At 38.2% G+C, this 16,725-nt stretch overlaps 1 protein-coding gene across 1 annotated transcript in view; it reads left to right on the plus strand.

The window, feature by feature from the left end:
* RIC8B (RIC8 guanine nucleotide exchange factor B) overlaps window positions 1–16,026 on the plus strand; it is a 33,746-nt gene extending 17,720 nt beyond the window's left edge. Inside the window, exons 5-10 of the mRNA XM_030960129.1 lie at window positions 932–1,085; window positions 1,396–1,491; window positions 3,868–4,012; window positions 4,164–4,308; window positions 6,117–6,236; window positions 12,974–16,026. Of these exons, the coding sequence (XP_030815989.1) occupies window positions 932–1,085; window positions 1,396–1,491; window positions 3,868–4,012; window positions 4,164–4,308; window positions 6,117–6,236; window positions 12,974–13,085 (772 nt within the window). The 3' untranslated portion in view covers window positions 13,086–16,026. The remainder of the gene's footprint in view (window positions 1–931; window positions 1,086–1,395; window positions 1,492–3,867; window positions 4,013–4,163; window positions 4,309–6,116; window positions 6,237–12,973) is intronic.
* Window positions 16,027–16,725: the final 699 nt, after the last annotated feature.

Here is a 16,725-nt window from a genome sequence, read left to right on the forward strand (position 1 = left end):
TGGGTAAACCTGAATAGTTTTGTGCTATTTCTAAATACATCCATTTTTAAGTTTAGTTGGACATCAGCAAGTAAATAATGATGGAATTCTAATTTTTGCAGCATCTGCGTAATTTCTCCCAGTGTTCAGGAACAGTACAAGCCCAAGTCTGTACAGTGAGAACAGGGTAGATAGCAAACTCAAGGCATGTGTACCCTGCAAGAGATCCTTGCAAAGTAAGTCCCACCTTACTCCGTTGAAGAGGAGGGAGGGACCCTGTGACCTAATTGAAATAATTTAATGGCTCTTTGGAAATGCTCCTCTTTGTGTCCTAGGTTGAGAACACTGCCAGTTACTGAAGGGTAGTGCTTGATACATAAACCTGAGTCTTTTTTTAATGTTTAAAAGCCTTCTGTATTTCATAAATATTGCAAACTAAATAAAAATGAAAATATTTCAGGGGACCTAAGAAAAGGCCACTTTGCCCTCCTGTTACAGCAGGAGGAAATGTTGTCCATATTATGTTTTGCCATACTAATGTTGGTAATATGGATGTATGGTAAAATGTTTTAAGTTTCAAGAAGGGAAAAAACTCTGACTACTGCAAATCAATGTGAGAGTTCCCCCTGCTGTCCTGCAAGATCAGCTGCTGTAGCTTGCTGCTGGAAGCTGTGCCTTGTCCATGGGATGAGACACTGTGGGGGCTGGAAGTAATCCTGCACTGCTGCTTTTGGAACTTTTTGTCTTTCTTTTTCCTTGTTTGTTCCAAGAGCCAGAACTCAGGCGATAATGCAGGCCACCTTCTTTAAAACCCAGAGAGGGGAAAATAAAGCATTGTTTGAGTTGTAGGGCCTCTTTTTGATTGCAGTTGTACAGGCAGTTTATGGTGAGTTGTACTCTGTTTTTAATTGTTCCTTCCAAATGAATAATGAATTTTTAAAATCTGTTTCAGCAATGCAATCAACCTCTTAAGCAATGTTCCTGTTTCTTGCTTGGATGTTCTTATTAATCCATCGTCCCAAGAGGAAACAGATATAAAATACAATGGTATGAATATGGGAGCTATTCAGATTTTACTGGATTTCATGGAGAAGAGAATAGACAAGGTATGGACTGCAGGGATTTTTCACAAAAGGGGCCTCTTTCACTAAGGCAAAAAGTGCACATATATCAAGTTCTGTATAAACCTTTCAGCCAGTACTTAGCACAAATATGGATGTCCTACTAAACTGTGAAATACCTCCAAATTCCTGTGAATATCTGAAGCTCTTTGCTGTGTGTCTGAGGGTGAACATTTGGTTTTTTATGTAAAGTTCATATTTTGGCTCTCATATAAAACTTTATTGAAGCGTTCATAGAATTTGAAAAGAAAAGTTTGCTCTTAAAATGTTTTATTTGTATTTGGCCTTATTTTAGGGAAGCAGCTACAGAGAAGGTCTGACTCCAGTTCTTAGTTTATTAACTGAATGCTGCCGAACTCACAGGAATATCAGGAAGTTTATCAAAGCTCAGGTGAGTAAAATTCATCGAAATTTGCATTTGAAGCTGGTGATGAACTTTGAGGTTTTACATCAGTGCAGGACAGTGCTATAGAAGTAATTTTTCAGTCTTGTAAATTAACAGATATTATGATACATTTTGTAGAGCTGTTAAATAATAACATCAGGGATATTGTAAAGCTGTGTCAGTGTGAGTCACCATGGATCCTATGAGATGGGTAAAAAATTCAGTAAGGTCTGTTCCCTTACATTCAGTAAATAAGAAGCATTTCAGTGCAGTTAATTTGACTTTGCAGAGCTGTGTGATGGCAAGTGAGAATACAGGTGTTTTGATGGGTTCTGCTTGAGGTTTAGTTTTACTTCAGCAGGAAGGAGTTGTTTGGATTAAGACTTGTGTACCAGTGTGTATCAGCTGTCCTGTCAGACTAAAAGTGTCCCTGGACACAGGCACACTTCATCTCTTTGTCTCTTATAAGGGCTTTTTATTACAGTATGGACTGTGGCTTTTAACAGGGAAGATGATTTCTGTGCCAGGGTTAGAGAGCTGAAGGATCTGTGTAGCTTGGTGGTTGAGTGTGGTGTTTTCTATTTGTTTTGCTGCTTTTCCTGAGGTCAAGTGGAAAGAAGTTAAAAGATGAGCACAAGAAAGAAATTGCTCCTCTGGTTTCTACTCTTCTCCTAAGCTGCAGTGGCTTTTGAGTGGCATCCCAGATGCTGCTCCCAGATCAAAGCTGTGCCTGAATTCATAAATGGAATTTAAAATTAAGAAGAGCGTATATTTTCTGCCTCTTTCATCTATACCAGAAAAGTGGTTTTGAGGAATTTAAGAAACTTATTCTTGTTGCTTGTTTTTCTTCACAGCAGTTAGTTTTTAGGATACTTTGCTGATCTGTTAACTTCCAATATAAAAAAAAAAGTTGCAGAGCCAAGTGTACAGAAGCTAGAAAATGAAGTTGTCTGCATGTTTTTACGACATCTGAGCATCTCAATGTCAGGATATAATTGCATGCTGACTCCTGCCACAGGACCACTGCCTCATATAGTGCAGAGAATGGATGGATGTTGCTAACTGCATGACTGGATGTTTGATATTTTGAATTACCCTCATTGTTAAGTTCTGGCCTTGGGCTTTATTTATTGTGTGCTATTCAAATTGTGATCTGAAGACAGGATGATTGATTTCCTCATGGACTGTCCTATGGCACTCATCACTGTATTAGTATTAGAGTACTCTAAAAACATTAATCCGTTCTTACAACACACTGGGAAATGGCAGTCATGGTACTATCCCCATTGTGGGGAGTAAGCAGGGACAAAGTAAAATGTTTTTGCTAATTGTTTGAATACTTGGTTTGAAAAAGAAGGATCCGTTTTATCCAAAGTAGTCAGTACTATAGAGTTAATGTAAGGATCAGTTCCCAGTGAGTCCAATTTCATTAGTAATTGTGCTGTAATTTTGCACAGGACATGACACTTTACATCAGACACCTAGAAAACAAAGGACTTGCAATTTCTTATTATAGTGACACACTTTTTTTATTCCTTAATAAAATATTGAAGATCTATAATTCTTATTCGAGTCTTCAGATCATTAAATATTTCATATTATGGCCCGGATTTGTTTGCAGATCATATAATATATCCTTTGAATGTGAAAAAATGTACATAGGTATTGAGTCTGAAGGCATCCACACAAGGAGGCACAAGATAGTTTGCATCATTCATGCACTACCTGCCTTTCTTGAGGGTTGAAGTTAACAATATTAATGACCTCTAATGAGAAAATAGTGTATTTGAGGAAATGTTAAATCATGATTTCTCCAAAATATTTCTGAAATTTAGCTTGAGCTTTTAAAAGTGTTTTGTGGTTGAAGTATGCGTTTCCTCTCTATGTAGAGGCCATTTTTGAAATTTAATAGTAGAACTTGCAATATACTTATTTTCGTGCTTTTTCATTAAGCACATCATTGTTCTGTATAAACTACAGAGCATTTTAAGAGTGTAAGCTTCCTTAAACTGGTATTTCTAATACTTTTACAAGATACATGAGGAAAACAGAAGAAACAGAGAACATGAGGTTATGGCTGCCTGTTGACCAGCTCTCCTGGGACACCCATTTGTGCTCCTAGTAATTGTATTTTTAAAGTCTGCATCTGAGACAGTATTTTTCTGCCCCAAATGACAGACCAGAAAACTTAAATATAATAAGAAGCAAGAGTCACTATTAATGCATGTGGGCATAGTTGTCTGATTTTATTGCCTTTTTTTTTTTCTTGAAGGACGGAGTAATTTTTTTCTTCTGTTGACTACATATGTTTTTGCAAATATTGGTTTTGCAAGATATTTCCATGCAGTTTATGCTGTTCTTCCCTTTCTTGTGTGCTGTCAGGTACTGCCCCCATTAAGAGATGTCTCAAACCGTCCTGAAGTTGGCACAACAGTGAGGAACAAACTCGTCCGCCTTATGACACATGTTGACCTTGGAGTAAAGCAAATTGCAGCAGAATTTCTTTTTGTTCTTTGTAAAGAGAGAGGTAAAAATTACTTTTTATTCTCCCTTTTGTATAAGGTCTTGCTGTAATTGGTATATTTACCTCTTGCTGTAACTCCCAGTTCTTGTAGTATTCTATGGGGTTTGTTTTGTAGCTGAGTACAGCTGAATAATTTTCTGTATCCTCTTTGCAGTCGATAGCTTGTTGAAATACACAGGCTATGGTAACGCAGCAGGATTGCTGGCAGCCAGGGGCCTGCTAGCAGGAGGAAGAGGAGATCATTGGTACTCAGATGATGAGGATACAGACACAGAAGAATACAAATCTGCAAAGCCAAAGTATAGTATTATTTTCAATATCACGTATCCTGTTGCATTTTGGATTCTTTTGACGGGATTTGGGTTTTTTTTTTACTTTTTTCAGAGAGGCCAGTTTTGGAATGATATTAACTTAACTTGCTTATGTTAATTCCTGTCTTCTGCTGATTTCATGGTCTAATTATTGAGAAACCAGCCTCTAATAGTGACCATCATGTAGTCAGATATGGTTGCAGGGGAGGAAAAAAGTTACTACGAGAATGATATAAGATCTGAATTACTACTTAAATTTCAAGTGTGAAAAGAGATTTTTAAGAAAGTGATAGGAAAAAAAAATTAGTAGCAAACTTAGCAAGGATGGGTTTTGTACCAGATTTGTGAGGAACTCACATGAAGTTTGCCGAGCTGCTAACTATAGTTTGTGGGGTATATCTCTGTAGTGGAGAAAGTAATGGTGTCAGATAAGGCTAAAGGTTTTAGTCAGAACAGGTTTTAGTTAAAAAGGAGAAAACCAGTAGGTTTAGTTTTGGTTTTGACTGAGTTTCAGATTGCCTGGTACTAAAATTTTCCTGAATAACCAAGTAGGCCACATATGTAAATATGGGAGGAGCAAAATAACTTGTATAGAAGTCATGCAGCAGGAATGCAATATATTTGATTGACAAATTCATTGACCATGTAGAAGCTCAGTTGATTTTTATTAGTTGTAATTGACTGGGTGCTAGAAGTTTTAGTTTGTCATATTACGTCTAGGATTTTATGCCATTTTAAAGATGTTCTGAAATTGTTGATAGTGGACATCTGAAGCGTTAACATTATTCTTCTGTTTTACTCTGTTTTCCTTGAATTACACAGACATGATTAGGTGCATGGTGGGTGCTTGTGGTTTATTGAAAGATTCCTGTCAAGGTACATGAACAAAGGACAGGATTAAGTGTATGAGATTTAGGAGTTGCATTGCTTCTACACTAAGAAATTAACTCTAAACCAGGAGGTTTCTTTTTATTTCTGCACTTTAGGATTTTTTTTCTTGCTGTTTCCTCTATACTCTTCTTTCAAAAGCCTGACATTCACTTATATGCATATAAGTAACACTATAACATCCATTTAGTTAAAAGCTAACGCTTACACAAAGCATTCAGGATAAATGTCAGTTGATTTATGCATCTGATTTTCTGTATTGCTGTTAAATATCTGTGATTAAAATGTTTGAAAGGATAATGTGCCCTGAAAGTTTTCTTTAGAACTACTTCTCTGCTTTTGTTACTTACCATTTCTGTATCACTGTTCTTTTGTATTAACAGTGAAAATAAAGCTGACTTTGTAAATGCTCAAAGTGAAGTAACTTAATTTGGTTTGAGCAAAAAATCATGATCATGGAAGGGCAACACTTAACTAATTTAATGGAAAATTAACTGGAACCTGTCTATATTTTTAAAATCAAGCCTGTACAGAATTAGTTTCAGACATGTATCTGTCATCCAGTTCCCTATTTATGATTAGTACTAATGACGTTGTTGTTACCATCATCATTCCCCTTGTTTCAAACTGTTCCTCTCTGTGTTCCAACAAGAACTACCAGCCTGTGTGTTTTTGAGCGCTGACAAGACATTAATACAGTGAATCCACACAAAGATTCAGTCACGATTCATGAGAAAATAGGGTATAAATATGAACCTTGTCTATTTATAACAAAACCTTTTGTGTGCAGTTCAGACAGTTTTAGTCTTGATGGTTTCTGTGAGTTCTTTCTGTTTCCTGCTATTAAGAAGATAGAAAACATACCTATTCCTGCAGAAATGTAAACTGTGTTGTTTTTTCACCTCCAGCATTAACCTTATCACTGGTCACTTAGAAGAGCCAATGCCCAATCCAATGGATGAAATGACAGAAGAACAAAAAGAATATGAAGCTATGAAGCTTGTCAACATGTTTGATAAACTTTCCAGGTATTGTATTATGCTTTTGAGAGGCAGCTTGTGTCCTGGCTCTTTACTAAGGTCTAGTGCTTCAAAATAATGCTAGAATCGACTTCTTTGTAGGATTAGGACCACTTTAAATGCAGAGAAAATGTTTAGCACTTCAAAGAAAAGAGTGATATGTTGTAGGACTTCAGAGGAAACCTCTTTTGGAGAGGATTGGACAGAATTGGGAAGAGCTGGGTATTTTCCCCAAGTTAATGAGCAGCATCTCATTGTAACTACTTATGCCTGCTACTACATGAAGAGCAAATACAGTGTGAAAATAGTTGTTGTCAGAGACAATAAATTGTATAATGGAGCAATTAAAAGGGGAATTGCAGTTAAGACTTACTGTGGATTGATTAGGTTAAATGTGGACTGGATTACAAATCAGCCTTTGTAATTTGTTTTATGTGACAAAGGTAATGCCATGAAAGAAATGGGTACTTAGTGTGACATAATGGTGTTACAGTATTGATACAGAGTGTTGATCTTCAGTTCATAACTTTCTATGCACAAAAGAACATAGACCTGTGCTCTTATCTCTAGCTTTTTTTCTCTTTGGCTCAATATGCCTAGAATTTACTGGAGTTTTTTTTCCCATACTTCAAGCCATACTGGAGTGATTGCCTGTATTTTTTTTAATTCATAAGTAAAGTTACATTCTTGAGAAACACTTATGTGATACTAATTTGCCATTGAACTGAGCTGTAGGAGGTAAATATTTAAGGGCATCCATTCTTCAAATGTGGGAAAAACTCATCAGCTAGAAATGTGCTTGTTTTGTGAGAGTCTATAGATAGTCAATTAACAAGATCTATTGAGAGAAATTCAGCGAAACAAGTTTTTACATCTCTTTTAAGGATTATGAGTATAGCAAAAGGTACAGGAGAATCTGGATTTTACATTAGCTGTCAAAAACTGAATTACAGGCAGGATTGAAAGCAGGGAAGGAACTTAGAACAACTGATCTGAGACTATCAATGAAGTAATTGGATATTTTTTTCACATTATTTGCAGAGAAGGCAACCGTACCACATCATAGTCTTCTTAGGAAAGAGAAGTAAATGCAATGCACATGTAATCTTAATTGAATCGTTGCTATGTTAAGCTAGAGAATTAAGATGCTGAGCATCAAGGGTACCACAATAAAATTACTAAATGGTGTAAAACGTTCTTTGAAAGTAAGATTAAGGCTGCAGACAAGCTGAGACTGAAGGCAGTTGCTGTCACTGCAGCAGTTACACAAAAACTCCCAATGGTTACTGTGGCACAAGAGCCCTTTCAGTTTGGAGGGTTGGAGGCACCTGCTGCAGTGCCTGCCACAGGCTGACAATGACTGAGCAGCTGCTGCTCTGTGTCACCACTTATCCTCTTGGCCAGCAGCATTGCTGTCACCTTGAGCCTTCTGTGCTCCCTACATTCACCTGCAATTTCTTTTATAGTACTTACACTTCTTCAAGGCTTGTAGGGTTTTTGTTTGTTTGTTTTGTATTGTGGTTACTGTGGGACAGTGTTGTTTCTATGATCCCTTTAGGTGCGGTGATGACATGAATAAAATCATTTCACTGTTCTTCCCACACTTTTTGTTTTACTAAAAATAGGGGAGGAGGAAATGCTGGCAGGAGGGAAAAAGAAAGTAAGACTTGGAATTGGGAGGTTGTGGGATGTTTTTCATGAATGTAATTGAGTGCAATTGTGGGCCCTGCAGATGTTAAACAACATGGGAAGTTGCCAGTCTTGCATACAAGAAGGCGTTAGTACCATGCTGATAGTAGTGGGAGTCCCTCCATGGTTTTGGAACAAGAAACTTGTGCTGCCTCCAGCTTGAGGAGTGCTGGGAGTTTGCAGACTTAAATCTACATGGAATGCACTTCTTACCCTTGGTTTGCACCCTACAGATGCAAAGCAGAGGTTGCTTGGTTGGAGTTTTTGGTTGATTCTGGGGTTTGAGTCTTCCTTTGAGGCAGAGAGCTCATGGCAGGTTTCCTGCTTCTGCTTTTCTCTCTTGTCATCATAGGAGGGGAAATGTGCCATGAACAGGTTCAGTTTGATGCACTGCTTTGCTTATAGAGGGGAGGAAGTTGGAACAGGAATGAACAACTTCTCCTCTTGAGCAAGTTTATATAATTTAATGTAACCTGAACAGGAGCTTAGAGTAAGCTTGTGTGATGTACAGCAAAACAGGTTTACTTAGTTCACTGGTATTGTCCCAGCAGTGGAAACTAAGATTTAAAGAACTGCCACACTTTTATTGAAGAAAAGTATGAAAAAAAGTTGAAGGACTGACAAACTTGTCAACTTCCTTCCCTGACTGATTAAAATAATTAGGCCAGTTTGTCACTGGGGCGCTTCAGATTTGACTTTGACTGGCTGAATATGAGAACTCACAAAACAAATTTTCCAAGCAGTACTACTTCACTGGGAAATTATAGCCTTCGTTAAGGGCTGCTGAATGTTTGCACTGTACCCTTTCTAAACGGTTTATTGAAGTTATAAGTACAAAGGGACATCTTTTTCCTAGTTGTGTAGTATGCTTTTCAGGTTTGTTTTTATTTTTGGTGTTGGCACTGAAAAATAGAAACTTTCTGAGTTTCTATTGATGTAAAACTGATTGATGCTTTTGGTCATTTCAGGTCATACTTCCCAAGCTTTTCTACTCTTTTAGGTTATTGGTGTTTGGGCCTGTTTATGAGGTAATTGATCATCAACAAGGCTAAATTAAAATTAATCACCCAGTTTTATTTCTCAAAATACTTGTGGGATAAGCTGAATGTAGTTATGAACCCATTTCCCCTGTGCCAGTATTTTAACATAGAGTCGGATTCTGCAAAGGCTTTTATAGAAATTAGTATTTTGATCAAATTTGGCTGAGTGAGATTACTTTTTTAAAATCATCAAATACATACAAATTATAAGTATAAATGAACATGAGAAATCTCAATGACTGCATTTCTTGGGAGATGTATATACTACTTAGGCTGATCTTGGATGCCTGAACTTGGCCCTGATGTAACTCTGTGGGTTTTGTCTTCAGTAGTGTCTTGTTGGTTCTTTGAGAACTGTTTGATGACTGTAAATCGGTGTCCTCTGCGCATGATGCACATCTTTCAGCTTTGAAAAACTCCACAGATCTGCAAGGATTTAACTCAGCCTTCCATTTTTTTTGCAGAACATCTAGTTAGCCACCTTAAGGCAGTGTCGTGTGATATTCTGCCATAGAATAGATTATTGGAGATACTCTGTGTTAATTAAAATGTCTGGGAAAAAATGCTAACATTTTTTCTATTATAAATGGTAGGTAGAATTGTATATTAATTGACTAATTTAGAATGTCAGGATGCTTTTCCCCAGCCAACCTTGTATTAATAGCAAGAATCCTTTTGCTGATAAAATGGTCTCCAATTATCACAGCTTGGGTTTTGTTGTACGTTGAACAGAAGTCAACAAAACAAGTAATAGAACCTGTCTAAATAAGGTACCATACTCATTAAAAACACAAAATTAATCGTAGGATCAATGAAGAAGGCAATGCTACATGGAGTTTGTTTTTTTCTTCCCCTTTTTAATCATAGAACAAAATAATGTTCCCTGAAAGGATCGGAACTATTATGTGGCACTCAATTATAAGGAGGTGAATAGGTCCCCAAGACGCTGTTTTATCAAAGGGACAGGCCGGTGTTTACATGATGGCTGTTTGATTACAGACACCATCATTAATTCTGTGTGGCAGTGCTGCCCTGCAGTACAGACAGCGGGCAGGAGAGAGTCACCCTTCGAAACAAGGCAATGATTTTTGAGTCGTTATCAAGCTAAATGGCAAGCAGGAATGCTGAACTTGTATGGATATATTTGAAGGGACTCTTGGGAGATCTGCAAGTGGAAGAAGAGAATGCATTTTACCAACTGTTTAATTATGGTGTGTTCCTAAGTACACTTAAATAGAATGCTTTATTTGCATTAGAAAAATGAGTGCTACAAGATGCGTTTGAGTATGTGGAAGGTCACCTAAGGATGTTCAAACATGTATAAATACACACATTGTGTGCCTTTATGGAACTTCATAGATATGGAAGAATTCCCACTGCCATCTACTGGGCTGAGGCCAGCAATATTCTGCCCTGTGGATGTGCTATAAACATCCAGTTTCTGGACAGTGACCTGTTTTCTGAGGCTCTGCATGTCAGTTACTGGCACTTCCTTTCCCACCTTGTCTCTCTCTCCTCATGGACAGTGAACACATCCTCAGGTAGCTGAGGGTGTCAAAGCACAGTTGAGGTCTAGATTGTGGTTAGAAACAAAATAGGTTGATCTTTGTTTCTCCTCCTTCTTCCTTTGGTGGCTTGGTATGTTTCTGTCTTCACACAGTTCAGTTTTACTGGGTAGCACTTGCCTGAGGAAGGATGTGTGGAATTCAGCCTCCTAATGCAGAGAACAGCTCACATCCTGCTCAGGGGTTGCAGAGCAGGTAGGTCAGGCAGGAACAGAAGGGTACTTGATAAGCATCCTTGTTACTCCGTGCAATGTGAGCTCAGCCTGGCTCCCATGGTTAAAGCCTAAAGCTAAAGTGGGATGTGAAAGTGAGGCTGGAAAAGGGAAGCCTCAGAGAAAGAGCTTTGCTTTTATAATTGACAAATAATGAGATAGGACTTCTTGACAATATTTAGAGTCCTAAGAATTGTTGGGAGGAGCAGGAGGTCCCCGCATAAAGGGACCATGGGACCCCGTTTTCTTGTGTTTCTCCTCCCTTTTTCATGAACAAGTTTTTATCCTTTATTAGCCATTATAATTAATTTATTACCAAAAATAAATGGTAAATGACTAGAAAATGAAGTGATTTCTTGATTTCTGGCTGCAGTATTAAATCTTGGAACTTAGGAGTACGCTTTGGGATTTTTAAAACAAAAATCTAGGATCCTTTCAGCTTTATTAAAGGGCAAGCAATGTTGATTCTGTTCTTCATGGCTACATTTTTGCATTTTAGATGTTACTTGTTTTGTATGATGTTTTAAGTTTGAAAACCAAAAAGACCTTAGATTTATAGGATTCTTTCTCTGGGACGAAAAAGTCTTTGCTATTATACACAACTCCAAAGCATTCCTTTGTTTTGCCTTTGGGGTACCCCTACAGCAGGCAGGGTTCTGGTCCTCTTTGGACACCAGATTTGCAGTCTTCATGTTTTGAGCCCATTTGAATCCGATTTCAAGGGCTCAGAGGTGTCTTTTCCATACATTTTTGAGAGATTCTCTGAGTGCTGTCACTTGGGCAGTATCTGCACACTATGGATTGCCTTGCCAGAAGGGAGGGGACTCACTGGCAATCCTGAAGTAATGGCAAACTAGCTCCAGTCTGTTTAAAGATGGATCCTGCTCTTCCACACACACTGAGAGAGAGCCTGCCCTGTGCTCTTTTGATCTGGTCTTGCAAACCTCCTTCCCTGGACTCTGGCTTCCCACCAGACCGGCTCAGCCAAGCACAGCAATTGTTTCTCATGTGGGATTTATGAGTTTATCACTGTATGATCTGATTGTCACATCTGCAAAACCAGCTGAATTTATCTTGCTGTTCAATCGCATCTTTTTGAGATGTGATTTAACTGCATCTTGACTGTACAGTGTCTGGCGTATGCCTGCCATGTAACATAGATGTTGCCTTTCTTGCTGTTCCTGTGGGTGCATCAAGGTTGGATTGATTGCCAGCTAGTTCAGCCAAGGTAGTAGTGCAGACTAGGCAGAGAGCTGGTGAGATGGCTTTGCTTCTCCACCAAGTGATGCGGTTTTATTGTCCGTGGCTTGGGAGGGTGGTAGATGTATGTTAAATTGACAGTTTTATTGGGCTGCCTTTCAACTAAGGGGTAAATTAACATCAAACCTCTGCTCCTTTATTTAAGGCGATTCCTGAATATTTAGAGGTATTTTCCCTTTTTTTTCAGCATAAAATCAAAATGTTATCTTTGCCCTTACAGCTTTTGCCATAATCCACATATAAATGAGGTGATAAAAAGTAAGGATAAAATAAATCTTTGCTAATACTTTTTGATTGGCTTAATCAATAATTAATCATCTCTTAGATGAGGCTGTAGCTTTTGGAGTAGATATAATTGGATTAACCGCTGAGCAGCCTTTGGAGCTTTGAAGAGATTAAAATGGCTGTAAATCCTGTAATTAAACTGCCACAAACAAAAGCAATAGTATTAGAATCAGTCAGTTATTTTTAAATGAATCAGCAAGTCCTTAACACACCCCTAGTAGTGGTGTAGGCAGAGTCTGTTCTCTTAACTAATTTATTTCCTTCAACAAGATGAATATGTATCAAATCATTGCTTTAATTGCTTGGGTATATGCTAGCCAGAATGGCAGGTGGAATTTTAGGAAGAACTGGCTGTTAGAGAACTCTCAGAAGAAAAGCTAGTTTGTGTATCCAAAACAGTGAACCTGCTCCTTGTCTTGAGTCTATTAGGCGCTGACTTTTCATGGTGTCTTTAATTGGCTAAGTAGGTTTGGCCTACATGAATGAAGTCTTTATCTGTCCTGCTCTTCCCCTCCCACTTATTTGGGAAGGTTTTTTGTGCCTTTTTCTTCAAAACAGATGGCTTTAGCAGGAATAACTTTCTTTTAGAGGCTCATTATGTACCAGAGCATATACTGTATGTGACTGTATTATACACATGGGAATTGATATGTGTGCACATGCTAATATGGATTCTTTCTTTCAATCCCTCACAGAGATGAGCTCATAAAGCCAATGGGAGTACGGCCGGATGGGACAATGGCTCCTTTGGAGGAAGCAGTCAGCCAGTACCATACCAGCAAGCAAGAGAGCTCAGATTCAGACTAAGGCATCACCTGCTTTACTCTCAATTCTCCTCTGATCCACACTTCTCCTTAGAGCCACATCTTTTATCCTCACATTAGCCAGCATCACTTTAACTGTTCTATTATTGGCATATTTAAATGATGGGTCCTGTGCTGTAATGTCTGAATTTTTATTATGTCTGTTTAGAGAACATATCAATTTATTAGTTTATGATCTTTATTAATTTAAAATTAAATGTATTTCAAAAGGATAAAAAGTGAAAACCTACAGTGTAAAATAAAGTCCACTTTCATTTTCCAGAATCTTGTTTTCTGAACTCTGTAGGTTTTCCCATTCTTGATAACCTTTTGTATTGTCTTGCCAGTCTTCCTCTTTATATAATTGTATTAATGAAGTGTGTTTACTTAATGGCATTAGGAGCAGAGGGTGTTTAGACTTAGAAGTCTGATTGACCTTGTGAGGCTGCTTTAGCTGGCATTGAGCAGCGATTTCAAAGCTCCCGTTTTTGAAGTGCCCTGGGGTTTCTTACTGCTACAAACTTTTCCAGTTAAGCTGCTGCTTAAGATTTTAACAATGTGTCAGTGACAGACTGCTTCTAAAACTGCCTTTAAATTGGGAAACAAGATGATGGATTTTGTATGTCTTCCTTCCCTCCCTGGTTAAGACCACATGAATATACCTCCTCCTCCCCTCTTTGGTTAAGTAAAAACATCCCTATCAAAAATGGTGTTCAAGAATTGCACTTAAATGATGCCATGAATGGGAGGGGACTGGAGTGCATGTGCCAGTGTTTCACTGCATTGGGGCCTGCTTTTGGAGATTAACTTTTATGCCTCACTTGAAGGGAAGTCAAACTAATCAACAAAGAAATATTTCCTCTTAGAGAGAATTTGGGAAGCAATGGAATAGAGAATGGGAGGGTGTAAAGGAGAAGAAAGCGTCACTTTCAATTCTGTACTCTTTAAAAACAAAGATTAAAGTTTTAGGCGTGCTACACTGCTGTTGTTGCCTCTTTGCCTGCTTGGTTTTTTCTGTGTTTCTCCCAGCATGAATTACATGAACAATAATCCATGCCCTAGTTTTGAATTCCTTAATTTGTGCAGCTTAAACATGCCATTCACTGGGAATGTTTCAGAGCTTGGTGTTTGTTCTCCAGTTTTTGTTTCTTATGACTTGATGCTGTTTCTCTGAATTAAGGAAGTTGGTGTTCAAAGACCCTGTAAAGGGGAATTTGGTATGAAATTGTGCTGTGGTTGCTTATGTGAGGAGCTTCTACAGATGATCTTAGTCTTCCAAAAGAACTGAAAAGAAAAAAATAATGTAATGCTGTCCTCTTAGTGGTTCAGTTTGTGTTTCCAAAGGACTCTGCCCAGCGACAGCAATGTTTTTCGTGGTACATATGTAGTATGTTATGTCATACCTCTTCTTTATGACTCCAAAAGTGGAAGGGACCAATTGTCCAAGAGCAAGAAATGTGCTTGGCTGCATCTAAGCCGAGTCTCAAAAATGTAATTCTGGGTTTAGCATCATGCATTGATTACTCTGAGCCCAGCACAGATAAGTATTGTGTGCCCTACAGGTGCAAAGAATTTGTGATCTCTCCCCAAGGAGCAAAACTTCCCTGGCCCTGTTAATAAGGAACTGTCTTGTGTCAGCTGGGGAGGGAGTTGTTTCAGTCATGGGCTTCTTGCTGTTGAGCACTAAGTACAGAGCGTGAAAAAGACCAAAATCTTAATTACTGCTTTACAAGCTCTAGAATATGCTCCTACAATTAGCTGGCTAAAGAGATTAATAAAACAATAATGGCTCCAGGGACCTTGTTATAAGCAGTATTGCATGAGGCTCTTGTGTTCTGCCTCCTGTCATTTGCCACAGGGCAGCAACATTTGCAATAAATAGTTCTGTTTAGTTTATCTTGGAAAACATGCTTGTAGAAGGTTCTACAGACACGGATACTGCTTCAATTAAAAAGAAAAAAGTGAAGACCAGGCATAGGCCTGAATCCTCCAGCTCGAGAGTGGCTGTCATAGCTTGGTTGCCTGTAGTGCAGGTAAATGTAGATAAATGAGCAACTTGCACTAGTGCAAGAGTAGCTCTTGTTCCAAGGGGATAGTTGGTGAAAAGGCTGCTGCAGACTTTTTGGCTTATCTTTGCAATGTAACATAGGTCCAACCTTAGCTGCACTGGCTGGAGATCTGGGAATATCTTGGGACCAAGGTCTTTCAAATCAGCAATGCCTCTGCTTCCTTTTGTGCTTGCTGGTGTTTTCAAAGTAACATGGTGGAATTTCTCTTGGATGGGAGTCTGGAGAAAAGTGAGGTTAAAAAAAGGAACTACCTGGAATTTTTTATGTACTGTGAAATATTGCTCCTGAATTTATTTTCAAAGTTGAACCTCCAAAACTGGAGGCTTGGGCAGCTGAGTCTTGCTTAAACTGGCAAACTGGGCAGTGTCAGGAAGGATCTCTAAGTGAAATATCTCATTTTACTCCCTTCTGAGTAAAATGTCAGTAGGATTTCTAGTGGTGACCATAAAGGTGTTAGCCAGTGGGTTTTGAGGACATGTACCTTTCACTCCCAAAAAGTCTTCCACAGTCAGTCCCAAACTCAAAATCTTGTGTTTCAGTCTTTACTTTGGCATCAATAGTCCAAAGCAACACAGTTCTCATTAAAGCTCATCAATGATTTGGAAGCTTTGCTTCTCTTTGTTTCCCATTAGAGTTATGAAACAAAAGATGATGGGAAATTGCTGAAATTTGTCAAAATACTTTTGTTCTTTTGTAAAATAATACAGACATATTTGTTTAGATGTTTGTGAAAACTTCTTGGCAGGTATTTCCAAATGCTAATTGAAATTTCATGTGCCCCAAAAGTGGTTTTCAGGAAAAAGGGTCGTTTACAATCTGTTAAAAATGCTGTGATACAATTACCACAGAAATTTAAATAAATTTGCCAAAGAGGAAAACCACATTACCTTTGATGTTTTGAGTGTCCAACATTGCTCTATGTATGTGCGATTTTTTACTCTATAGCTTGAGTTTTTCCAAGTACCGGAAAATCTGCAAAGGTTTTAAAAAAACCCAAACAAAAAACAAAACAAAAACAACAACAACAACAACAACAACAACAACCAAAAAAAAAAAACCAAAGGAAAAAAAAACCCAAAACCAAACAAAAACGCTAACCAAAAAAAAAAAAAAAAAAAAAAACCAAACAGAACAACAGGACAATAGCATATTTTTCTTACAGTTCTTCAAATTGTAAATTTCCCCTACCTGGATGAAAAATCAGTTGTCAAAGGTGGCTTTAAGGAAGAGAACCTTACAATGAAGCTGTAGCATTAGTGGGTTGCTAAGCGCCCTAGTCAGTAAGGAAAGTAAACCCCAAAGTACACAAGATCCCAAATCTCCTGAAGGAGCATTCCACAACATTGTACTTCAACTTATTACCACAAAACAGCTAATAAAATCCTGTGCTTTAATAAGGCTGGCTGTAAAAAGACTCTTCCACTGTTCAAACAGTTGAGAGCCAGACTTTGCTGGTCTTTGAGCAGCAAGTTAAACAGCTGCCAAGGTCAGATCCTTTTCTGGTCAAGCATGGACAAGCAGTGATTTAGTAGTACTGCAAAGATGTGGCTCACTTTTTGACAGAAAAAAAAAAGT

This window comes from Camarhynchus parvulus, chromosome 1A (genome assembly GCF_901933205.1).
Source record: "Camarhynchus parvulus chromosome 1A, STF_HiC, whole genome shotgun sequence".
NCBI lineage: Eukaryota > Metazoa > Chordata > Aves > Passeriformes > Thraupidae > Camarhynchus > Camarhynchus parvulus.